This window comes from Ahaetulla prasina, chromosome 1 (genome assembly GCF_028640845.1).
Source record: "Ahaetulla prasina isolate Xishuangbanna chromosome 1, ASM2864084v1, whole genome shotgun sequence".
Classification (NCBI taxonomy): domain Eukaryota; kingdom Metazoa; phylum Chordata; class Lepidosauria; order Squamata; family Colubridae; genus Ahaetulla; species Ahaetulla prasina.
Genome location: NC_080539.1, coordinates 85,288,841 through 85,315,716, shown reverse-complemented (window position 1 = coordinate 85,315,716; position 26,876 = coordinate 85,288,841). Strand labels below are relative to the sequence as shown.

Genomic DNA, 26,876 nt, shown 5'->3' with positions numbered 1-26,876 from the left:
TCCTCCAGAGTAGCTCACTGAACCTACCTTTCTTTTCATTCAGAAAAGAAATAATCCCATGCAACTGAGAAGGGCAGGTCAACTAAAATACTTTTTCCTATTTCATTTCTCTTCTATGTCTCTTCTTTTAGTTTTAACCTTTTTATTTTTTCATATCCCTTATATTAAATCTTTGCTGTAAAGTTTATATTACTAATGTGTGTGTATGTGTTTGTACAATATATATTCATATACACATGCATATAAATATGCTTAATGGCTGTTTGCTGATAACTAGTCTTAATTACAATGGTGCTGAATGAAGGGATTTCCAACCTGTGCCTGAAGTTACAGATACTGAGGCGCCCATGGTCATACAATCAAAGTTCAGATTGGGATGTTACAAAGAATTAGAAAATCAAGTTGATTTTCCACTCCTATTTAAGAACCAGGTGATGGTTTTTTGATGTATTATTATGAATGTCTTCAAACTTGGCAGCTTTAAGACTTGTGGACTTCAGCTTCCAGAATTCTCCAGCCAGCTATAGCTGGCTGGAGAATTCTGGGAGTTGAAGTCTACAAGTCTTAAAGCTGCCAAGTTTGAAGACCTCTGTATTATTATAATACTTACCTGATTTCCCCCAGCATTATGACATTCATAAACACCGACAACGCCATCTGCAAAATGGCCTAATGTGTCAAGGCAATTGGTTCCTTGCTGCAAAGCCCCAAAAGCTATATCCTGATGATCAGGCACCCTGAGGGGGGAAAATAAGAGAGGAGTTTGTTCATTCTAACCAAAATGCAACTTTAAATACTAATATTAATACTAATACTACTACTAATAATAATAATAATTTAATTTTTATACCGCCCTTCTCCCGAAGGACTCAGGGCGGTGAACAGGCAAATAAAATAATACAATATATTACAATAAAACACATTTTAAAAAACTTATTCAAAATAGCCTAAATTTAAAATACCATACAAAATATAAAAAATAAACCCCAATAAAATCCATATTTAAAAACCCTATTTAAGCCAGTCCTGCTCGAAATAATAGATATGTCTTCAGCTCGCGGCGAAAGGTCCGGAGGTCAGGAAGTTGTCGAAGTCCTGGGGGAAGCTCGTTCCAGAGGGTAGGTGCGCCCACAGAGTAGGCTCTCCCCCTGGGGGTCGCCAGCCTACACTGTTTGGCTGACGGCACCCTGAGAAGACCCTCTCTATGGGAGCGTACCGGCCGGTGGGAGGCATGTGGTAACAGAAGGCAGTCCCGAAGATATCCCGGTCCTATGCCATAGAGCGCTTTAAAGGTGGTAACCAACACCTTGAAGTGCACTCGGAAAACCAAAGGTAGCCAGTGCAGCCTGCGCAGGATCGGTGTTATATGGGAGCCACGAGTGGCTCCCTCTATCACCCGCGCGGCCGCATTCTGAACCAACTGTAGTCTCCGGGTGAACCTCAAGGGGAGCCCCATGTAGAGAGCATTGCAGTAGTCCAGGCGAGAAGTGACGAGGGTGTGGGTGACCGTGCATAAGGCATCCCGGTCTAGAAAGGGGCGCAACTGGCGGACCAGGCGAACCTGGTAAAAAGCTCTCCTGGAGACGGTCGCCAAGTGTTCTTCAAAAGACAATCGTCCATCCAGGAGAACACCCAGATTGCGCACCCTCTCCATCGGGGCCAATGACTCGCCCCCAACAGTCAACCGCGGTTGCAGCTGACTGTACCGGGATGCCGGCATCCACAGCCACTCAGTTTGGAGGGGTTGAGTTTGAGCCTGTTTCTCCCCATCCAGACCCGTACAGCCTCCAAACACCGAGACAGCACTTCGACAGCTTCATTGGGGTGGTCAGGGGTGGAAATGTACAGCTGGGTGTCATCCGCGTACAGTTGGTAACTCACCCCAAAACCACTGATGACCTCACCCAGCAGCTTCATGTAGATGTTGAACAGGATAGGCGAGAGAACCGACCCCTGTGGCACCCCACAAAGGAGGCGCCTCGAGGTCGATCTCTGCCCCCCTGCCAACACCGTCTGCGATCGGTCGGAGAGATAGGACGAGAACCACCGAAACACGGTGCCTCCCACTCCCAGTCCCTCCAACCGTCGCAGCAGGATACCATGGTCGATGGTATCAAAAGCTGCCGAGAGATCTAGGAGAACCAGGGCAGAGGAATAACCCCTATCCCGGGCCCTCCAGATGTCATCCACCAACGCGACCAAAGCTGTCTCCGTGCTGTACCCGGGTCGGAAGCCGGACTGGAACGGGTCTAGATAGACAGATTCATCCAGGTACTGGGGTAACTGATGTGCCACCACACTCTCAACAACCTTCGCCACGAAGCGAAGGTTGGAGACTGGACGGTAGTTGCCCAAAACAGCTGGGTCCAGGGAAGGCTTCTTGAGGAGAGGCCTCACCACCGCCTCTTTCAAGGCGGTGGGAACAACACCCTTCCTCAAAGAAGCGTTGACAATCCCCTGGAGCCAGCCTCGTGTAACCTCCCGGGTGGCCAGCACCAGCCAGGAGGGACACGGGTCCAATAAACATGTGATGGCATTCAGCCGCCCCAGCAACCTGTCCATGTCCTCGGGAGCCACAGGATCAAACTCCTCCCAGATGGTCTCAACAAGACTAGTCTCCGTCTCCTCGCCCGGAACTACCCAATTATTCTACTTTGTATCAATGTTAGATATGCAGCCACACAATTCAGTACAGTTTTTCCGAGTTTCAGTTTTACTCAAGTTTCTCTCACCAAGTCCCCAAACTTCATTCTAAGCTCCAGAAGAGCTGGAGAACTCGAGAGCGATGATACAGAGTAGTCTGCAATTCCAAAAACAGTTTCCCAGTCAGAGGTCCTCAAACTTCAATGGATTTAAAATTGCAGTTGATAAAGAAATTATTTGTTTATTTATTTAGCAAATGTTTATAGCCACGCAGCTCACACATGGGTGATTCTGGGTGGCTTATGACAACTTGCTTATTTTTAGCATACAATTAATTCTGCCATAATGCACTTGCTGATTAAGCTGCAAGAAAATTATATTGTACTGATTGGGTTAAATGTATTACCTTCATTAAAATGAAGGAATGAAAATGGACCTAATTGCACATGATCATCAATGCCATTTGTTTTCTCAATGGTGTGGATCCATTGTTATTCCCACCCTGAAAATTACTTCCTCTTCAGGAATTCCCACGTTTAAGAGATAGAGAAATGATGAGGTTATACTTATGGTTATGCAAATACTTCTATCATCTGCTCTGGCTCTTCTTATCACTGCTATACAATCAAGACTATCTGGTTCTATCATCAAGGTTTCCAACGAGCCAATAACTCTCTGAGGCAAAAAGGGATGACTAACAAAGCAGAAATGCTTCCTTACTTCAAGCCTCAGATATGACTATGGCAACTGACTGATTTGGCTGCTGAAGAACCCTGTACAGCACATGGCCAATAGGCAGCCAGAGTTTGTCTTAGGCTGATATCCACCACCTAACCATGCTGTAGGTTGTGAAGACATCAGGTCAGACGGAAGAGATTAGAAGGAAGGCCCAGAAGACAAAAAGTTCGAACTACATTTATCAGTCTGGCATCAGTAAAAATAATTGTATACAGGCATAAAAACTTACCTTAATTCAGGATATACATTTTCAAGGTACCACTTGAATGGTTTGCAGTTAAGTCTCTTTCTCAACTCCATTCGGCTTTGAATACTATTGAGAGAAAAAGCTTTTCATTTCATCTAAAAACTACACCAATCCAAAAGCTATTTTATGGACAACCTATTATTTATATAAGAAGCTGGCAGCTACTGTTAAGTAATTCTCTGTAACTTTTAGACATCAATTCCCATCATGCCAGCTGCCCTAGCCATTAGCAAGCAGAAGTAGTCCAAAAATGGGCAGAGTACCATCTTGCCTTCTTCTGATTTAAGCAAAGGTTAAAGATAAGGTTGTGTGCTTATTTTAATGCCGTTAATTTTCACCCTGCCGCTTCCGGACAGTATGTTCAAATAGCTGAAAGAAATAACTGGACTTACTTGCCATAAGGTACATTTCTGGCAGAAGGCACTGCTGCATAATAGAAGTTTTTGTATTCGTCCATCCAGACTTCTGCTGCTCTGCGTGTATTTCTGGAAATAATTTAAGGCACAGTATTAATTTTGCGCCCTGGTACTTGTTTACCTCTTTGGGTAGTGAAAAGCCTTCCATTTTAAGGACATCGTTATGCAGAATAAGTTATCTCTCAAAAAGCACAACAATTTGTTGGCTTTGTATTCTTTAGCTCCTTTCTTCAGGATTTGTCTTTGTGGAAGAAAAATGGCATGAAGGATCACTGTATTTTGGCTATGAATCAGTAGACAAAGTCCCCTACACTTAGACTAAAGAGTACATCTAACATTGTTCCGTACTCCAAAGCCCTGGCTAAATAGGAGTTATATTCACTTATCTTGTACAGAGGAACTGTCTCATATTTAAGACACAATTAACTTATGCCTTCAGCACATCTATGTTCTCACATAAAAAAACAGATTATGTAGTCTTTTCTAGACTCTTTATCATGTTACTCAAAAACTACTGAAAGAAGTAGGTCTAGAAGGGATGCAGGATTCCACTTTCCCTGATGTGATTCTACCTTTTAAAGTATGTCAAGCACATTTCTGGCTATGCAGAAGAGTTCTGAATTCTTCTGCTCAATCTCCAGTTCCCTTTATTTATACCTACCTACCACTTAACAAGCCCCAACTCCTAAGACTTCTCAACAAGATGCTTTCCAGATTTATGAAAGTCAGCTCCCAGATTTTACTAGCCAAATGCCACCTTAATAAGCAATTTGGTAGAGAGGCTAATATTTAATAATTAAGGTAGATCTATACAAAACTTGATTATATGTTGGAGACACGCTGATTCTTTTTCTGTTTTAACAATTTTTTTTGGAAAAAAACTGCTAGATCACCAAGGAATATATTATGGATGGTATACAATAAATGTATCTGGAAATGGTTTCCAAACTACAAAAAAAATACTATCTACTATAGGTATGTATACATACATATGTAATGACCTAGACCCATGATGGTGAACCTATGGCACGCATGCCACAGGTGGCATGCAGAGCCATATCTGTGGGCACGCGAGCTTTGCCCTAGCTCAAATCCAGCGCGCATGCACATGCCGGCCAGCTGATTTTCAGCCTTCCGGGCCCACCGGAAGTTGGGAAACGGGAAGTTTCCAGCCTCCAGAGGGGTAGGGAAGGCCGTTTTTACACACACACCCCAGGCTCCTAGAAAGCCTCTGGAGCCTGGGGAGAGTGAAAAATGGGCCTTCCGGTCCCACTGGAAGTCGGGAAATGGGCTGTTTCTGGTCTCTAGGAGGAAGGCCATTTCCGCCCTTCCCAGGCTCCTAGAAAGCTTCTGGAGCCTGGGGAGGGTGAAAAAAGGGCCTACCGGGCCCACCGGGCCAGAAGTGGGGAGAGCGCGGGTCACACGTGCATGCACTATTTTTTCTCATTCTTGGCATTTTCTCAACAGCCTCCCACCTCTGGGTAGGTGAATTGCCCATTCATGAGTCCCTCCACAGCCATTAAAACAAGCTTAATATTCTTTGGATCACATTCCAGATTCTTAAGTAGACTGCACAGCACAGACTAAATCAGAGGAATAGCTTTTTTTTTTTTTTTTTACATTTCTGCTGATTGGTGTTGTTTTTGTTATGGTCTTGGTTTTACTGTTTGGTGAAGGACCCCATCCCTTGATTATATGTGCTAACGACCATTGATTGTGACATTCGTTCCAGCTGTTGTGCATGTTCATTTTTGTATTTATGATGGAAATTTGTTTTTAATTTATTTTAAGATTGTTCGCTATCTAGAGTCACTTGCTGAGATGGAATATAGAATGAATGAATGAAAGAAAGAAAGAAAGAAAGAAAGAAAGAAAGAAAGAAAGAAAGAATCAATCAATCAATCAATCAATCTTACTAAGTCTTATATTTACCTTGCAAAAACTGTTCCACTTCCCCCTGGAAAGGTATAAGGATGTTGCTTGCGGAAGACATGACCAACTCGGCTGCATGGGATGATTTCAAGACTCCCACCGCATTGCCACACACGGAATGAAATCTCTGCATTCAGAAAACAACCAATACACAGAATAGGTTTTTTTTTTCCCCCTCCACCTTCCTATGCATCCTTTTCTATCCAAAAAGAATAGACTTTTTTTTAAAAAAAAGTATAAAATCCCCTGCTTTTAATTGAGAAAAAGGGACAGAGAATCGTGTTCATCTTTTAATTGAAAAATAAAGCATATTTATGTAACTATGAAGTTATTATATTTCTCTATCCAAAATGGGCCACTTTCTGTAGTTGCAGTTCAATGGTGCAAATACAAATAAATGGTGGCTCAAAATCCAATGTTTAGCAGATAACCACAATAATATGGATATCATACAATTACTTGGCTTTTATACAAACACCCAAGTGTCAGAATGAAAAAATGAAGTTGAGATTCATAATTAAGTATAAACTCACAAATGCTGTTAAAGTATCAGTTTCTAGACTAATAATACAAAATTAGTTTAATTTCTTTAAAGAAAATACCCAATGATGATTATTCCTATGAACTACATGCCTACTTTTAAGTATTTAAAATGCATGGAATATCTTTACAACCTTATTAAATGAAACACTTTGACAAGTATTTTTAATTAGCACAGAATGCATTTCAAATAATTTATGACTTTTAAAAAGATAAAGATTCTGTGGTTGTTTTCTTCAAACATTTCCCTGACTTTCTACTTCATACTTATTTTTTTGATAGAAAAGTCTAATTTTACAATGGAGGCCTGTTGTGGCTGAATATTTGCCAATAATCTACTTTAAAGTATTAACTGCTGCTTTAATCCATCCCAGGAAGAGATCTAAAGACATGAACTGAAAAAATGAGGCTAAGATTTGCTAGTCTTCAAAAACAATGCTGTAAGGAAAAAATGCATACCTAGATTTTCTCCACCCCATACATCCATCATCATATCATATTTTCCCAACTCTTCAAAATAAAGTTTGTCCATCACAAAGAGTCCACCAGCTATCATTGGTGTTCTAAATAGAAGGAAGAGGTAAAGAGCAGACAATGTGCATCATATATTCACACATTATATCTTAAGGTTCCAAATGAATATTTTCTGTCCATATTTAAAAACTGTTCAATTCCTTTTTAGCCGTCTATACTCATTGCTCCAATGGAAAACTCTTATCACTCATTCGTGAACTCAAGATTTATATATGGTCAGCTAGGACTTAATTCTTTAGATGTATTTCTGATGTATAAGTTGTATAATTGGTTACAGGAAATTTCTGAAATGCTATACAAAATACACAATAATATTAAGCCATAGTTATTCTGCAAGATATAAATTGGTTCTCAAACAATGTTACCTTTGAATTATTTTACTAGCATTTTTACCCAATGATCACCATCCAACTTAAATAGATATTCTGCTACCTTGTAACAGTCATGTTTTCAAATCTATTTTTCTTAGAATCTTACAGAATTATAAAATTCACTGCTAGTGTAAGCAATGTTATTATGTATAACAGAACTTTGCAGCAGTATCAATTTTGATACTTGCTGGGAAGAGAAATGATTCCTTTAATAATAATTTAATAATATTTAATAATAATAATAATATCGGAGAAATTAAATTTCAGCCTAAGTTTGATTATTACTAGTGATAATCAAAGTATGAATACAAGAAAAATATATATGTTTTTATCTCTTGTTGCACTTTCTTGGTCCCAGCACACTAATATGACATCAACATAATTCTCTATCTGCTGATCTGGCCACCATGTTAATTAGTTAATTGGTCTTGCGTCATTTCTTCTACTTTCCAGGTGTGGCTGTACAACAAGAAAGTAAGCCAATAAACCAAGGCCCACGCAAAATAGATTTAAATTCCACACATGCTGTTAAAACATTATCATTTGCTTTTTGGTAATGTATACAACTGCATGTATACCTTGTGCAGGTAGTGTTTCACTACGTATTATTTGCAGTAATTGTTTCATATAAGAATGCAATGTTAAGGAATGTCAAAGCAATACATTTGTTGTAAGGTATGAAAATTGTAGAAGCTAGTCATGTCTGTTTTCAGGTATGTAGTATTTTGAAACATCATTTGGCAATACTGGGTTGTGTGTTTTATGAGGTATCAATTTAATTCAACAGCAGCCTGCCAAGTCTAACTTCGGAGATGGTAACTCAAAGTTGCACTTACTAACAACAACAAAATATTGTTTTGTGAGGGGAAGGGTGTTGGCAGGAACATACTTTATGGAAGCAACTGGATTTCCTTGCCGTGCTCTTCTTTGCTCAGGTGTCATGTAATCCCACTTGAATACCAGATTCCAATCAAAGCCTAAGAGATTGTAGGAAGAAACAGAAGGAGAAAAAGGACAAAGTCACAATGTACATGCTTGGATATTAATAAATGCCCCCTTTATCCTTTGCCTAGATACATGGTCATTGAGTTATGGATTGTAGATACGAAGCTATTCAGATATTCAGATAGGGTTTAACTCCAGGCTCAATTTATCTGAATTTCTTTTAATGTTATATGACACTTTCAGAAACAGATGTTATAGAAGTTAAGATGATATTAGGAAAATCCCAAGACAGATTTGAGTGCTTTTTAAGTAGAAAAGTGATATTAATTAAACATTAAAGTAAATAATGTCTACCTTATTTTAAAAAAAACTTTTTATTTCCTAATTTCCATCCTCTTTTACGAGATTACCACAAAAATATATTCTTCACAATTTCAACTTAATTTGGATTACAATAAAACCTGTCAGATTCCCTAGTTTTGAAATGTCAATAGGCAATCTGAATATTTATCCTGTTTGAGTTTTGTGTATTCTGCTATACTTTAAAACTGTTTTGACTTATTTCGTGCTTGGAGGAAATCACAAAAGAAATCTGTGTGTAAGCAGCAGGTATCAGCTGATCTGAACAGGAGATGGCACCGAAGTCAGAAGCTCGAATCTGTGTTTCTTGTCTTCCCTGCCAATTCTTCTACCTCCAGCTGCTATTTCCAAAATTGTTATTTTAGCTTCTCTGCTCCCTCAGCAGATACCATCTGACTACATTTGAAGGAATGGCAATCCACTGACACCTCCTTGAGCTCCATGGGAACCATCTGTTGCTTAAACTCCTATTTTCCAAGAACTGTCTTTGGCAGAAACCACTTTCCAGCTATCATACAACATCAGAATATAACAATGAGGGGAGGGGGGAATGCCTGGGTTGGACAGCCTCCTGCTTGCTATCCTCCTGCTCTTATTGCTACTATTGTACTACTCAGCCTGATACTACAATAACTTTCCCCTCTGATAACTTATCAGAATGTAAGCTGCTGAGTGCTTCCACAAAGGGTAGATTAAAGCTATCTTCTATGTTAATCATCCTATGGATCTTGCAGCATGTAATTTTTCAAAAATGCCACAAGTGCTACGTTTGCATACAATTTTTCAAAAGCTGTTTAGTTGCATTCTTAGCATTTTAGGCACATATGACTTTCGGGCAACCAGCAGTACTTTTCCATGCTAATAGAATACCACTTTTTTAAAAAAAGATCCAATTTCTACCATTGGAAATTATAGCCATGTCATTTGAAAAACACGCTTCATTTTAATACTACACTGTGGTGGGTAATAGAGCAACATGCTGAGCTCACCAAGTTTTCATTTACAGCAAAAATATTACATTTCACTGTATTTCACTGTATAAAATGCCATTAATATAAAAATAAAGTTAAAACCTCAACATGTATATACACTGCAGTAAACATTAGGGGGCTCCTTTGGATCATGAATCAGTAATACAGCACAGGAAAACCTGCGGTGTCAGTGGTATTAAAAAAATACTACTAAAAATAGTAGTCTGGTGGCTCAGACTGGTAAGACAGTCTGTTATTAACAGCAGCTGCTTGCAATTACTGCAGGTTCAAGTCCCACCAGGCCCAAGGTTGACTCAGCCTTCCATCCTTTATAAGGTAGGTAAAATGAGGACCCAGATTGTTGGGGGCAATAAGTTGACTTTGTATATAATATACAAATGGATGAAGACTATTGCTTGACATAGTGTAAGCCGCCCTGAGTCTTCGGAGAAGGGCGGGATATAAATTCAAATAATATATATATATATATATCAGCTCAGTTTGATCAGAGGGTCATACCAGATCAGGCACCTAGATAACCTGTATGGTTACAGGATCACACAGGTGTCACTTTTTTTTTTTCCATACTGAAATCAGATCATTGCCACCTATACTCCAATGTCTCCTTTTTCAACCCTTTTCACAACCAGATGTGATTCCAAATTGCATAATTACTTACAGTGTGTAATTATGCTGAGAATGGCAATATATTAGCAACACTTTTATACTCAAGGGATTCTATCTATTATAGCACGCCAAAATAGGCTGCCGTGATCATCAAAGATCCGGAGCAACAAACCCTCACAATAGATGCCATACAGCAGTGATGGCGAACTCAAACTGCGCGTGCGGGCATGCCCAAACTGAAAGATGTGCGTGTGCTCATGAACGTACACAAGCTGACATGCACGCACGCATGCATGGACATGCGCACATGCGCAGCAGACACCCGAAGACCAGCTGGCCGGCGGGAGGCAGGGCATCCCAACACTGGCAGCATGGTAAGAGGTACGATCTTTTTCTTTTGTGAGCGTCTGTTTCCTCATTTGCAAGGAAACAGAAGCTCATGAAAGAAACACCATGGAGATTTGACCTGGGGTGACGGCACACATGCCAGCAGAGAGGGCACTGCATGTCACCTCTGGTACGTGTGCCATAGGTTTGCCATCACAGCCATAGAGTATTTCAATGTGTAACAGAGTATCCAGGAGAGGTGATTGATGATGTCAAGAATACAAATGTGTTCTTAATCTTAACTACAATAGCCTCTGACTATTATTAGGGCTCCAGATTTCCCTCTTTGCTTTTCACCTTTGAACAGGTCTAGGCTTTCCTAATTCATTTTACAAAAGAAATGAAGGACAAATCTTTCACACAAAGGACAAATATCTCCAGGAGTGATCAAGAATCAATGCTGAGTGTTCTTCCTTATCTTTTTTTTACATCCTCAATACTATAACATTGGCTATTTCACCATTGCTAAAATGTTATACTGCAATAGATTCTCTACAGAGAGTTGAAGATAAAGTATATTTGTTTAGCCCTTCACAATTATGCTAGATTTTAGCAAAGCACGTTTATAAAGGTACATTATATGTAGACATAAACACAGTTGTTTTCTCACATTAGATGGGATGTAGAATTTTGGTCTTATTTAAAGTGTCAGGGAACCGGCTATATATCTACATAGCACCAGTACAGATGTCAGTAGAACAGAGATAAATGGCAAAAAATGCATGTATATGTATATGTATATGTATATGTATATGTATATGTATATGTATATGTATATGTATATGTATATGTATATATATCCAATTTCTGTACTTGCATCAAATGTCGAGACACAAGTAAAGATGGAATTTGCATCACAACATATATCATCGTGTGATGCAAACTTGGCTTTCTGTAGATGCCTCTGAGTATATCCTGGGCCAGGATAGCTCAGGCAATAGAGAAGCCTGTTATTAGAACACAAAGCCTGCAATTACTGCAGGTTCGAGCCCGGCCCAAGGTTGACTCAGCCTTCCACCCTTTATAAGGTAGGTAAAATGAGGACCCAGATTGTTGGGGGGGCAATAAGTTGACTTTGTAAAAAAATATACAAATAGAATGAGACTATTGCCTTATACATTGTAAGCCGCCCTGAGTCTTCGGAGAAGGGCGGGGTATAAATGTAAACAAAAAAAAAAATAAAAATTATCCTGCAGCAGTTCATGAAGGGTACAAAATATTCTGAATTTGAAACAGTAGTTTTGATTTCAAAACAGGATGTTCCAACAGTTCCAGGAGTGATTTGAATTCAGAACAGCTCTGAATCTAAATCAAAACAGCCAGCTCAGGGTTTAAATAGGGACATTTAAAGATCAAAAACGCTCAAGCAACCCACTTCAGATTTAAAGCAACCATTCCAAAATGTTCAATATATTTTGAGTACCCATGATCAAGAGGCTTGAAATTAATAAACAATGTGCTGGAACTCCCAATCTATTTTCTCTTTTTCATCATAATTTGAAGCAATTAACATTCTGCTAGATAAGCTTGACTCTTGGTGACTTCAAAGGCACAATGACGTACCTTTCTCAGCAGTGAGGAGGATGTGATTTGATATTAACTATCTTCTCTGATGTTCTTTGAACTTCTCAGTTTAGCCCAGTATTTCTCAACTTTGACTGCTTGAAGCTGTTTGGACTTCAATTCCCAGAATCCTCCAGTCACCCATCCAGATTGGGGAATTCTGGGAATTCAAGACCACACATCTTCAAGTGTTTAAAGCTGAGAATCACTGGTTTAGCTGATAACCCTAGAACAGCCAAGGTCATTTCCCCCATTCCAAATACTAATCAGATTTGATCCTGATTAGCTTTTCTTGAGATCAGTTTAGTGCTACTACTCGAACTGAATGAATTCTAATCCAAGAATAAATAATTGATAATCATTTGCTGAGCTTAACATAGAATTCAATTTCATTCTAATCTGGATATACAGTGGGGTAAAAAAGTATTTAGTCAGCCACCAGTTGTGCAAGTTCTCCCACTGAAAAAGATGAGAGGGGCCTGTAATTGTTATCATAGGTATACCTCAACTAGGAGAGACAACATGAGAAAACACATCCAGAAAATCACATTGTCTGATTTGTAACGAATTTATTTGCAAATTATGGTGGAAAATAAGTATTTGGTCAATATCAAAAGTTCATCTCAATACTTTGTTATATATCCTTTGTTGGCAATTACAGAGGTTAAACGTTTTCTGTACGTCTTCACAAGGTTTTCACACACTGTTGCTGGTATGTTGGCCCATTCCTCCATGCAGATCTCCTCTAGAGCAGTGAAGTTTTGGGGCTGTCGCTGGGCAACACGGACTTTCAACTCCCTCCAAAGGTTTTCTATGGGGTTGAGATCTGGTGACTGGCTAGGCCACTCCAGGACCTTGAAATGCTTCTTATGGAGCCACTCCTTCGTTGCCCAGGCGGTGTGTTTAGGATCATTGTCATGCTGAAAGACCCAGCCAGGTTTCATCTTCAATGCCCTTGCTGATGGAAGGAGGTTTGCACTCAAAATCTCACGATACATGGCCCATTCATTCTTTCCTTTACACGGATCAGTCGTCCTGGTCCCTTTGCAGAGAAACAGCCCCACAGCATGATGTTGCCACCCCCATGCTTCACAGTAGGTATGGTGTCTCTGGATGCAACTCAGCATTCTCTCTCCTCCAAACACGACGAGTTGAGTTTCTACCAAACATTTCTACTTTGGTTTCATCTGACCATATGACATTCTCCCAATCCTCTTCTGCATCATCCAAATGCTCTCTAGCAAACTTCAGACGGGCCCGGATATGTACTGGCTTAAGCAGAGGGACATGTCTGGCACTGCAGGATCTGAGTCCCTGGCGGCATAGTGTGTTACTGATGGTAGCCTTTGTTATGTTGGTCCCAGCTCTCTGCAGGTCATTCACTAGGTCCCCCCGTGTGGTTCTGGGATATTTGCTGACCGTTCTTGTGATCATTTTGACCCCACGGGGTGAGATCTTGCATGGAGCCCCAGATCGAGGGAGATTATGGGTGGTCTTGTATGTCTTCCATTTTCTAATTATTTGACAGTTGATTTCTTCACACCAAGCTGCTTGCCTATTGCAGATTCAGTCTTCCCAGCCTGGTGCAGGTCTACAATTTTGTTTCTGGTGTCCTTCGACAGCTCTTTGGTCTTCACCATAGTGGAGTTTGGAGTGTGACTGTTTGAGGTTGTGGACAGGTGTCTTTTATACTGATAACAAGTTCAAACAGGTACCATTAATACAGGTAATGAGTGGAGAACAGAGGAGCCTCTTAAAGTAGAAGTTACAGGTCTGTGAGAGCCAGAAATCTTGCTTGTTTGTAGGTGACCAAATACTTATTTTCCACCATAATTTGCAAATAATTTTGTTACAAATCAGACAATGTGATTTTCTGGATGTGTTTTCTCATGTTGTCTCTCCTAGTTGAGGTATACCTATGATGACAATTACAGGCCTCTCTCATCTTTTTCAGTGGGAGAACTTGCACAACTGGTGGCTGACTAAATACTTTTTTACCCCACTGTAGTTGTATTTGTCTTTTTTTGGACCAGATTTGCAGGTCCTGAATGTAAATTCATTCCCAGATACTGAATACATACACCACTTAGGAGAGAATTTTTTTTAACATTTTCATCACCTTTCCTGGAATATATAGAAATGTTTTAGAAAGCAAGGGAAGGAAAACACATATTTTATTTCAATTTCCCAAGTCTCCTTGACAAAGCTGAGACACAAACCTCACAGGTTCAAAACTGGCAGTTCCCACCTCTGAGCCCATGGAACTATAAAAACACAGAAAGCTGTTCAGTAGTGTGTCAGGATATTTGTATGTATTTTCTACAGCATCTCTTCAAGACCTTAGGCAGAAATGTTTCCCATCCCTTAGGTCTGGGCCTTTTAGCAGGAAAGGCTCTACTTTCCTGCAAGATTTCTGTTGCACACTGACAAAAAACATGAACGTTGTTCTAAAAGACTGGAAGCAAGCTCTGGCATTTTACTCCATTTATTTAAACAAAGGTAAAAAGGTATAAATTTCTCAAGCTAGTATCTGGATTATTGTGACACATTTAGAGATACTGGAAAGACTTCATATTCCAATAAAATACATACCGCCCTTTAAATCAGCTGAAGCCCCCACATACTGGAAATTGTCCATGTTAATTACATCAATTATAGGAGATACAACTCGGGTCTTGTCCTGAAATACATTTCAAAACAAAAGTTAATGAACAATAGGCTCTTGTGCCGTTTCGAATGTTACAAAAACATGAACGTTGTTCTAAAAGACTGGAAGCAAGCTCTGGCATTTTACTCCATTTATTTAAACAAAGGTAAAAAGGTATAAATTTCTCAAGCTAGTATCTGGATTATTGTGACACATTTAGAGATACTGGAAAGACTTCATATTCCAATAAAATACATACCGCCCTTTAAATCAGCTGAAGCCCCCACATACTGGAAATTGTCCATGTTAATTACATCAATTATAGGAGATACAACTCTGGTCTTGTCCTGAAATACATTTCAAAACAAAAGTTAATGAACAATAGGCTCTTGTGCCGTTTCGAATGTTACAAAAAACATGCAAAAACATGATCTTATTTAGAAGGCTAGCTTTTAAATCCAATGCTATCCACATATATAGTGGCTAGCACTGAACCCACCTACCTGCCCAAGAAAAAAAAATCCACCCTCCTGCTCTAAGAACCTGATTTTTTGCTGACAATTAAGTACAGTAGGCTTATTGAGTTATTTTGCTAACTCAATTCAATTCTCAAGGAAATTAAACGGGAGCTTTGCTGGCTGAGGAACTCTGGGAGTTGAAGTCCACAAGTCTTAAAAGAGCCAAGTTTGCAGACCCCTGTTCTAGATCATGCAGGGAGAGGTTTGAAAAGGCCTTGCGTAGCATAAGGCCTGGTATTTGCCTCACTCCCATAGTATCTGCCCCACAGTATCTGCCTGACTGGTTTGATCTGGTTTCTTCAGCTTTGAAGAGGCAATATTTACTGTCTGTTGCTGTTTTCTCGATTTTGGCTTTGTATGCATTTGTTCTTAAAGCTTGGTCTTCTGCGGCCAGAATTTGTCCTTCTGTCTTTTTCTTCAGCTTCCTTGCTCTCAGTCATTTCCAAGTCTTTAACAATTATTTACTTTATTCATTAAAAATGAAACTCAGTCAACTGAACATTCAAAAATATATCACAAATAGCATTGACTGGTGCTAATGGTTGATACGGGTTGCTGCCAGCGTCCTAGGTATCAACCAAGTACCTTCTTAAGATGTACGATGTTCCAAGTAGTGCAATTTTTTGCAGTTCTGCTGGTGTTATTGCAGAAAGCTGCAATTTGTTGAGGTATCATATAAAATTCTTGGACATGGTACCAAGTGCCCCGATGACAATGGGTATCACTGTTACATGTTTCATCCATAGCCGTGTAGTTTCGATGGCCAGGTTGCGATATTTCATGATTTTTTCCAGTTCTTTTTCTTCAACTCTGGCATCTCCTGGTACCGCAATGTCAATAAATTGTACGTTTCAGTTTTCCACAATTGTGATATCTGGTGTGGTGTGTTCCAAGTGACGATCCATCTGTATTCTAAAGTCCCACAAGATCTTCACCTTCTCATTTTCTATAACTTTTTCCACTTTATGTTCCCATGACTTTTTGGATACAGGCAAGTATTATTATTAATATTATTATTTTATTTACACAAAATGACAGTATACACAGCAAACGAGATAACTATGCTGGATTTCGTATCACAGATCACTAGTCGAACACTTCCCAAACGTTTAGGACTGCGTAATGTATCGGCAAATTATGCGAGCAGATCCCAGTAAGGTGGCCTTCTGCAGCTGACCAATGGTGAGCTTGTCTGCGCCAATTGCTTTTAAGTGCTTGCCTAGGTCTTTAGGCACAGCTCCCAGTGTGCCGAGTACCACTGGAACCACCTGCACTGGTTTAGATCAGAGTCTCTGCAATTATTATTGTTATTTTATTTACACAAAATGACAGTATACACAGCAAACGAGATAATTATGCTGGATTGCGTATCACAGATCACTAGTCGAACACTTCCCAAGCATTGTTGTGGTTGTTATGATGACGATGATGACGATGATGATGTTTCAGTACCACTTCTTCAATTTAGAATTCAGTCAATAAACTGATTTGTTTTTTTAAAAAACCTGAAAGTACAGCTTAAAATTAAAGGAAGGCTACTTCAGGTAGTCTCAACTTATAAGCAGAATTGAGCCCCAAATTTCCGTTGCTAAGCAAGACAGCTGTTAAGTGAGTTCTGCCCCTTTTTACAACCTTTGTCACCACACTTTGCTAAGTGAATCACTGCAGTTGTTAAGTTAGTAGCACGGTTGTTAACTGTCTTCCCCATTGACTTTGCTCGTTGGGAGGTTACAAAAGGTGATCACATGACCCCAGGACACTGCAGCCATCACAAATAGTCGGTTGCCAAGCGCCTGAATTTTGACCATGGAGATGTTGCAAGAGTTGTTAATGTGAAAAATGTTCATAAGTCACTTTTTTTTTTTTTAGTGCCGTTCTAACTGGTTGCAAAGTGGTGGACCGCTTGTACTTTTCAGTGCAAAAGAGAATCCAGAGGCCCATTCTTAGAGACCATTAAGATTATTTCTCACAACTAACCTCGGCTACTCTCTCCAGGAGAGGCTCCAGCCAGTGCTCGTTGCACTCACAGTGACTATCCAAGAATGTCAGTACTTTTGCTTGTGCTGCATCTGCCCCTCGAACACGAGAACGCATCAAACCTGAAAATCAAGGACACATAGTTGGCTTGATTGCATTTTGCCATCAACTGCATTTTTACTGTACTGGCTACTGTATTGTTCCCCCTCTGATATTAATCTACCTAACAATCTGAAAGAACGACTGGTAAACCAATCAGAAGTTTTCCCATGTAAAGTACCTAGGAAGACTTCAACAGAAACAATCTTCAGGCACTTTAACTTAGAGCAGTACAAGAAAGTCATTAGAAAAATCAGATCTCCACTTCGGAACTGTTGATTTAAGAAAGGCTTCCAGGAAGATGATGATTAAGGAAAAAAAGTGAGCTGGAAAACATAATTTAAAATAGCTATCAGATGAAAATGTCCTGCCTCCATTGTGCAATCTATTTTCTTCTACATTCAACGTGTGCAGAAAGAAAACAATTGCTATTTTAACCAAAGTTTTAATCTTCATATTGTTTCCAGCCTTAACACGATGCTCACCTTCCCGGCGGTCATTTCGAAGTATCTTCACTTTCTCAATTTTACCTAATAAAGCACCATCCTCAGCTAGAAAAGGGGAAAAAAAACCCAGTCAATTCTTTATCTTAAATCAAGAAACTATCACAAAGACTCTTCCCTCCTTGGAAAGTTCCCAAGTTTCAGAACTAAAGCTCATCTGATTTCCTCCAGTTTTCCACTATAAGACTATTTTGCAAGTCTGAATGAAGACAATTTCATCTTAAAAAAGTAGAAGAGGCAGCTACTTAAGGCAGATTATGGCATTAAAGATGCCAGAAAGTAAATGCTTTGGAAACTAAAAGCAACCTAGGACCCTAGATGAATATATGCCCAGTCAACTCAGAGAACTCCAGCAGTGCGGATTACAAGTCCAATAGTCCTTTGTCAGAACAACATAATATCTCATGTATTGCACTAAATAACAGCCTTGTGAAAGTACTTACAATCATTGCTGTAGTCATCTACTAATATAATTTCCTTAATAAGATGTGGTGGGCTTTTTTTGAGAACACTAAAAAGAAAAAAAATCGGATGAGAATAATCACCTAGTTCAATGCGCTGAGAAAAACTATGAATTATCACTTATGTGGTAGCCCCGTGTGGTTTAAGAAAGTGTTGCAGAAATACCTGACAACAGTTCGAAGGAGAGCTGATCGGGCCTCGTTGTGAAAGGTGATGATTACACTAGTAGCTGGTAAGTCTACCCGCCATTGCTTTCGTTGACACCTTGAAAAGAAGGACAAAAAGGTTTCAAATGGTAGTGCACTGACATGGGAGGTTCTCATTAAAAGCTGACGTCAAATATTTCCATTAGATCTTCTAGGGAAGGAGCAAGAGTAGAAAGATTGAAAGAAAGAAAGAACAACTGCCATTTCTCTAAACCAGGGTTTCTCAACCTTGGAAGCTTCAAGATATGTAGATTTCCACTAACCTGGGGAATTCTAGGAATTGATTCCACATACAGTATCTTAAAACTTCCAAGGTTGAGAAAACACTGCTCTAAGCTGTGGTCCCATGAAGACTGCTTAATATTTAGTTTGAAGATTGCAGGAAATGTTACAAACTCGTCACTAAGATGATCTAGACCAGGGGTCCCCAACTCCCAGTCTGTGGATCAGTACTGGTCCGTGGCATGCCAGAAACCGGGCTGTGCAAACAAGCGAGGCCCTATTTGTGGGATTCAGAAAACTCACATCCCCTCCAGTCTGTGGAAAAAAATCTCTCTCTACCGAACTGGTCCCTGATGCTCAAAAGTTTGGGGGACTGCTGATCTAAACAACCTTGCAAGTGTGAGCCATATTAATGGTTGTCCCAAAGGTACTTTTCAAGAAGAACTTTTTTTTCTTGTTCCATATCTGTCATCGGACATTGGAAATATGTTGGCGATACTATTTTTATCAACAGCCGCACGAAAAAGTGCTATTGAGTTTTGTGCAAACCAGTCCCTTAGATTTTGAAGCAATGATGTTTTTCTTCTGCCTGGACTTCATTAGCACTCATCTAATGACCAAATGACTGGTAAGGAATATAAATTCTTCCATTTCCCACCATTCAGCCAGAACCGAAGAAGCTTCTTGGATGAAAAGCAAAACATTTTCAAGGAACAAAACCAAGAAAGTCCAGTTGCCTTTTGAAAAACACCTTTGGGACAAGCATGACCTGGATGATAGAGAATCTCCATAGACATTTATTCATGGGAAAGTTATTATGTATTTATTGGTCATGTATTCCTGTGTTTCTGATCCTTATAAGGTATTAGCTTGGTGCCAATCTTTCTTTCAGTTTATAAAATGGAACACTTATTGTTCTTCTTTCCCAAAAATATAAAATCATATTCATATGCAATTATTTGCTATATTTTTAAATTTAAATATGCTTTTAGAATGCCTGAAGGGGAAAGTGCAAATGTCTCAGAGCTTAATAAATGTAGGCATTTCTAAGAATGCTTTCTTCCACGATTGCTTATTGAGAATAAATTATCAACCTGAATTACTGCTGAAATATACTGCATCATGTTTTTTTTCCACTTACAGTCTATGCTATACTAAGTTTTATCAATCCTAGGGGAGGAGGCCCTGTATGGCAAGACATACATAGTCAAGGTTTCACAAAGCCTATACAGGGTCTAAAACTGATAGTCAGGTTATTCGGTATCTGCTATCCTATTTCCTTAAGAGGTAGACAACTTACAAGATATAACAATGAAAACTATGTAGTTCAACAAAATTCTACCATTAAAAATATAAATGATCCACATAAAGCTAATCAAAATGAATTAATTTAGCAGAGGAAAGAGGAATTTAGGGCTAAGTAAATCAAAGGCCAAATGTTTATAAATGACTTGGCTCATAAAATATTAAGCTGCCTAAAAGTTTCATAGACAAAAGGACTGATGATCCGGTTGTCCAGCTCATCTCAGTGACAAGCTTGTAATGTTTATGCTGCAGCAGTCTTCAGTTCAAATATTAAGCAGCCTTTTGGGCTATTTTGGGCACATCTTTTGTTCATTCCCAAAATTCCAGAATTAAAGCAGGTGAATATTTCCCATGCCACTGGACCTTCCTTAATATAAGAAATAGAAGCATTTTTCAAATGTTTTTGTTAACTGCCTAACAAGCTCGTAACTTTGCATCAATGTTTGCGTCTGATGAATTCTAATCCTAATCTGAACGCTGAAGACCAAATTTAGAATTGAAGAATGTTACATTTTTCCCCTGTTCCCAATATTTTTTTGAATTTCAGCAAGATGATTATTTTTTTATCAAATCAAAACAATTAAACATAAATTTTAAAAAAACCAAGATCACAAGAGGGAATGCATCAGAATATTCCATGTGATGAACTAATATGCAGGCTCCCTGTTGCCAGGGGATCTCCAGGCCTGTGAAAAAAAGACACGGTTGGAGGGCTTTTCAGAATCACCGATAGTGAGAGGTAAAAAGGAGCCAAGAAATAAAGAATATGTATCTTGATTTTGCCTTATGTGCCTTATATTTGCCTTATGTGTGAGCAGTTATCCTGCACGTTTACTTGAATAAATATTAATAAGCCAACTTTGTTTCTAATAGACATTTATAAAATGTATAAAACCTCCAAAGAGATTAAAAACGGATTAACATTGACATTAAAATCAATAAGGGTGGGATTAAATCTTCAGTTGTGCACATAACAACATCCCAGTTAGGCAAGATTTAGAAACCATAATAATTCCAAGCAGGGAAATAATTGAGATGCCAATGCTGACACAGAACCAAGGACGCTGCCTGTCTAGCATATTCCAAATCAAGCAAGTCTTGTACAGACTGTATAATTTATTCTTGAATTGCTTTGTATTCTTTTAGAATTGTCATTCAGTGCTATGAATTACTGCAACTCAGCAGAGAATGTTATGACAGAAATATAAATAGGATCAAACAATCTGAACTAACTACCACTGAACTCTTGAGAGCTGCAGCTGAGCACTTTGCTCAATATTCATTTTCTACTTCGGGTACTTTTCAACTTAGGCACTATTTGTTACAAGTTCAACTATTTCTAAAGATATGTGGTACTTACTGATCATGTCTTGTATCCTGAACATTTCTGTCCATTCGTAGTTTATCACTCTCCACTTGATTAAACTTATTGCGGGCGTATGGATCTTGACCAGCTTTGACCATAGTGACTCCAACATAAGCATCCTGGTCAAAGTCTTGCCACCTAACTTTTCCTAAGAAGAAGAAAAACTGGCATTAACAGAAGACCTAATATAAATTCTGGCTTTGGTAAAACACTTTTCAGTATATAGGCAAATATAGCCAAGTTCTCAAGGACTAGCAGCAGATGACATCTCTCTTCCAAGCCCACTCAAACATTACTGTACCTCCTACACTTGTAACATCTTTGTCACTTTTTAAATTCTGGATGGCATCTCCACTCTGGCCTGCTATTTGCTTTGAAAGAAAACAGAAACTGAACAGCTGATGTATGATTCTACCTTTTGGTAGCTCTGCTTGTGAGAAGTGAACTCGGTCATAACTGCATCTTTCATCAAATGCATTACTGAGTATACCAGGACTCCATTTTATCTACTCCTGCTGGGGTAGATAATGTTTTAGCAGCTACATGTAAATCAGTGTACATAAAAGAAAAAATCTTTTATGTACACTGAGAGCATATGTACCAAAACAAATTCCTTGTGTGTCCAATCACACTTGGCCAATAAAAAATTCTATTCTATTCTATTCTATTCTATTCTATTCTATTCTATTCTATTCTATTCTATTCTATTCTATTCTATTCTATTCTAAGTCTTCAACTTAGGTATTAGCAGTGTAAACAGGTTCCCTGCGCTACAACATTGTTTAAAATATTAAAATTCTTTCACTACTAGCACACAACACAGAGAACATTAAATGTTTTCAAAGAACAGCTTCTGAAGGCAATAGGACACATACGTTGGGATAATTTTTGCCCTTTGTATTTGCAGAATGCTTTCTTATTGGATCATCCACTAAATGTTATTTTATATCAGCTATTTATATCCCAACTAAAAACTCTTGAATAACCTTACAAATATCTGCAGAAATCTTTCCACTCAATCTCATGGTACTGTAACTCTTTAAGAAAATGGGTATTTGATTCCCAGATTATTAGAAAGGCTGTGACAAGCCTGCATTCAACCATGTCTTCCAGCTGGCTGGACAAATGTCAAGTCTTCCACACAGAATACTTTGTGTTGACTTGTACTATCTCTGCTGATAAGGAGTGTTAGTTTAGATTCCCATAGGAAAAACTGCTGGTAGGAAATAAGAGGAGCTGTGGGTTGAACTGGCATCAAGAGAAAGATTTGAAACATTAAAATATAACTGTCTTCCCATTCACTTCATATATTTGTTTTGTGATTCCATTCATATTATTCTGTGTATATTAACCAACTCAAGCAACCCACTACTGGGCCTTGAGTTGTTCGGAACCGGGCCATGGAAGTAGTAGGCGAGCATGAGAGCACACATCCCCACTTGTGTGAGCAGTAGGCAAGCATATGAGCATATGAGCTCCAGTTGTGTGAGCAGTGCCCACCACTTACTTGGGCCCATCTCCTCTCCCCACTGCCAGTGCACAAAACCACAAAACCAGAAAGATTGGGAAATTCTGCTGTTTATCATAAAATCATTTCAACTTATTCCTCACTACTGATCCTTCACTTTTATATTCAATCCATAATTCTGCGATATTCTTTTATTCTTGATCTTCTTGTTTTATTGCACACGATTTAATAATCCATGCCTACTCTTTTTTATTTAATTTTATGTTTTTCCTTACATATTCAACTCTTCATTTGGGTGATTAAGTTGGCTGGCTCACCCAAGCTTTACAGAGGACTAGCAGAATCATAGTGTCCTAAATTTAGAGCCTAAAGTCTAATATACCATACTGCTTGTAGTTTTCATTATTTATATTGTGCACATTTTACAATCTGTGTGTAATATCTATAAAAACTCTAAGTTGGTATAGCTTATCAAAACTATTCCAAAGGTGCCCCACAGTCACTGAGTGATAAATTTTATTTTTCACAGATTGGTCCCAACAGTGATTAAAATTCTATTCCACAGTAAGCTAGTGTGTGAAGCTTTTCAGTGTTATGATTTGCTTACTTTAAAAGACGAAAGGAAGCATAGTCCATTTGATGTTTTGGTACCTCTGAATCTTTTTTTTTTTATCCAGTCAGGAAGATTAGAGGTTTTCAATAAGAAGACAGTAAGGTTTCCAGAATCCTAATTGTTGTTGCACAATGATTCAGGATGGATTGTTTTAAAATCTTTTCAGCGGGTTAATAGTTCTCCTTTTAACAGTACAGTCCTATAACGTCTACTCAAAAATAAGCCCCACTGAATGCAGACAGTTTTAAGAGGAGGTAAACTATACCTTCAAAAGTTCTTACATTTTATCCTTAGAAGTCAAATATATGAATACGGAATACTTAAACATATTTCTCACCCTTTATTGTCTACTTCAATCAAAATGTATGTTTTCTATCTTTTCTGTTAGATTAGTTATATTTACTTCTGTGTGATATTTTAAAAGTAACAATCAGCTACTTCAGTACCTGGAGGCAGGGTCTCCATGTTTTGTGACTTTTCATCCCCATTACTGTGTTGATCTTTCTTTTTTAATACGTTGATATTATTTGGATCCTCCTAGGGACAGCAATACAAACACAGATTTATCATTAAAACAGTACTTCAAAAAACTGTTCCACAAAAATAGAAATGGCTATTTTGACTTTTTTTTTTTTGGAACCAAGGAGTTTGTAACATCAATCAAAATGACAATGCCAGCAAGAAAGATCACTGAGCATGTGATCATTGCTGTGAGTACACAATACACTTGTACACAATGAGTACACAATACACTTGTATTGTGCAAAGCCCATAGAGCTTGACATATCCCATTTCAAGTTCAAAACAGCTGTTTGGACCATTCCAGCTTTTGAAACAAATTATTTTTCACATCTTTTTTCATTCATCTCAGGCATTTTCCAAGTGTTTGCCCTATAACACATAACACATCAGTTGGAGTCCTCTTATAAATCAGTTCCCTTTATTATTACAGATAGTCCTCAATTAACAACCACAAAAAGGACATGGTGGCTCAGTGGCTAAGATGCTGAGCTTGTCAATCAAAAGGTTGGCAGTTCAGGGGTTTGAATCCCTAGTGCCGCGTAATGGAGTGAGCTCCCGTTACTTGTCACAGCTTCTGCCAACCTAGCAGTTCGAAATGCAAGTAGAAAATTAGAGACCCTTTGGTGGGAAGGTAACAGCGTTCCGTGCACCACTGGTGTTTAGTCATGCCGGCCACAAGACCACGGAGACGTCTTCGCTGGCTCTTCAGCTTTGAAATGGAGATGAGCACCGCCCCCTAGAGTTGGGAACGACTAGCACATATATACAAGGGGAACCTTTACCTTTACCAACCACTCATTCAGTGACTATTCAATATAATATTGAATAAATGGCACTAAAGAGCAGTCTCCAAAGTTCTGGCTGCTATAGTTCCCACCCCCATGGTCACATGATCATCATCCAGGTGCCCAGCTACTGCCTCACAATTACAACATTGCAGTGTCCTGTAGTCATGTGACTGCCATTTACAACTTTCACGGCCAGTTTCTGACAAGCCAAGTCAATGGAGAAGGCAGCAGAAGGTTGATGACAACTATGTGATGTCTCCTTTCTTTGCTCTAGATTTGCTTAAAGACAGAAATTGGAAGTGCTGGACTTGCCACCACTAAGCAGCATGTTCATGTCACATTGTTTTATGAACATGTCACTTAGCAACAGACACCAATTACTGTTGTTAACTGAGGACTACCTATGTTACGAAACGGTATAAAATTACATTAATTGGCCCCACTTCATTAATTATCCAAGTCAGAAATACCTATTTACATACAATGGAATGAAGATAGTTCAATTTGTTCGCTACAATGGGGTTGAAAAGAACTTGCCTGCTAATAAAAAGTGGAAATAGAAAAAGTGAAAGACAACCAATAAGGTGGATGACTAAGATCAAAGAGATCACCAGAACATCTTTGGAAGAATTAGATTATCATCAAGATTATTATCAAGGACCAAAGTAAAAGGGAGATGGGACACATTTGTTCATATAATCACCAGGATCAGATCCTACCTAATCACAAAAAATAACTAACCGCTAGAAAAATCACTATATAGCTAGAACAAATTGTTTTTCCTGCCTTGTCAAATTTCAGGTTTTAGAATGCTTTTTATGATGTTCCACTTCAGTTAAAAATACTTTTTAACTTTCTGGACCCATATTTGTTATTCTATATTAGAAAATTCCCTAAGTAATACTTAAGATTCAGACAATTCTAAGAAGCAGAACTTGTAAAGGGCTTGTTTTCTATGTCACTGCACTTTAATTTGCAACCATGGGATTAGGCAACAAGACTTAAAATATCTTGCCGTTTTGTCCCAAACAATGAATTCTCAGCACTAGAATTGCAATGAATTCTCAGCACTAGAATTGCAATGAATTCTCAGCACAAGTATTTATGGGGAAGTCACAAGATTCCCATTCTACTAGATACGCACAATGAGTAGAGTACTTTGAAATACACAGAACAGAGAGAGAAGCCTTTTCAGACCAGATTAAGCAGATTAGGAATTGGCCAGACAATTGTGACACAGCTTGCAATAGCAATAGCACTTAGATTTATATACCACTGCACAGTGCTTTATAGCCTTCTGTAAGCGGTTTAGAGTCAGCATATGTCCCCCAACAATCTGGGTCCTCATTTTACCCACCTTGGAAGGATGGAAGGTTGAGTCGACCATGAGCTGATGAGGATCAAACTCCTGGCAGTGAGCAGAGTTAGCTTGCAATATTGCATTCTAACTATTGCGTCAACACGTTTCTGATGCAACTAAAATCATGGTGATTCTAACCTTCTTACAAGTAAAAAGTTCTTCAAAAATTAATATTGAACTCCTGAGGACAACTTTAGTCCATAGACTTGGACGCTTGCTGTGCAGGTCCTGTTGAGTTGACTGAAGAATGGTCTGACATCATTCTTGGGAAAGGCTTCAAACCTATGGGTATTGAGAAAGTGGACAGGATTCTTGGAATGTGTGTACAACTATCTTTTTATTAGATCCATGTCTTTCCTAATTGGTCAGGAGAAACTTGGAAAGTGAGGTAATTAATTGGTTTTATTGTATTGTATTGTATTTTATCTGGCTGTTAATGCCCTGAGTCCTTCGGGAGAAGGGCGGTATAAAAATTATATTATTATTATTATTATTATTATTATTATTATTATTATTATTATTATTATTATTATTATTATTATTATT

At 38.7% G+C, this 26,876-nt stretch overlaps 1 protein-coding gene across 3 annotated transcripts in view; it reads right to left on the bottom strand.

The window, feature by feature from the left end:
- Positions 1–26,876, bottom strand: part of GALNT2 (polypeptide N-acetylgalactosaminyltransferase 2) — an 80,541-nt gene that overhangs the window by 8,277 nt on the left and 45,388 nt on the right. The window contains exons 2-14 of one of the 3 annotated variants that reach the window (XM_058166844.1): positions 24,107–24,194; positions 21,574–21,727; positions 18,646–18,744; positions 18,462–18,529; positions 18,001–18,066; positions 17,417–17,538; positions 14,867–14,954; positions 8,311–8,398; positions 6,976–7,079; positions 5,977–6,103; positions 4,021–4,113; positions 3,611–3,694; positions 611–737 (exon numbers count right to left, since the gene is read on the bottom strand). In XM_058166844.1, the coding sequence (XP_058022827.1) occupies positions 611–737; positions 3,611–3,694; positions 4,021–4,113; positions 5,977–6,103; positions 6,976–7,079; positions 8,311–8,398; positions 14,867–14,954; positions 17,417–17,538; positions 18,001–18,066; positions 18,462–18,529; positions 18,646–18,744; positions 21,574–21,727; positions 24,107–24,194 (1,308 nt within the window). Of the gene's footprint in view, positions 1–610; positions 738–3,610; positions 3,695–4,020; positions 4,114–5,976; positions 6,104–6,975; positions 7,080–8,310; positions 8,399–14,866; positions 14,955–15,180; positions 15,269–17,416; positions 17,539–18,000; positions 18,067–18,461; positions 18,530–18,645; positions 18,745–21,573; positions 21,728–24,106; positions 24,198–26,876 lie in introns of all 3 variants that reach the window. The other 2 variants (XM_058166822.1, XM_058166833.1) reach the window with 2 other exon arrangements.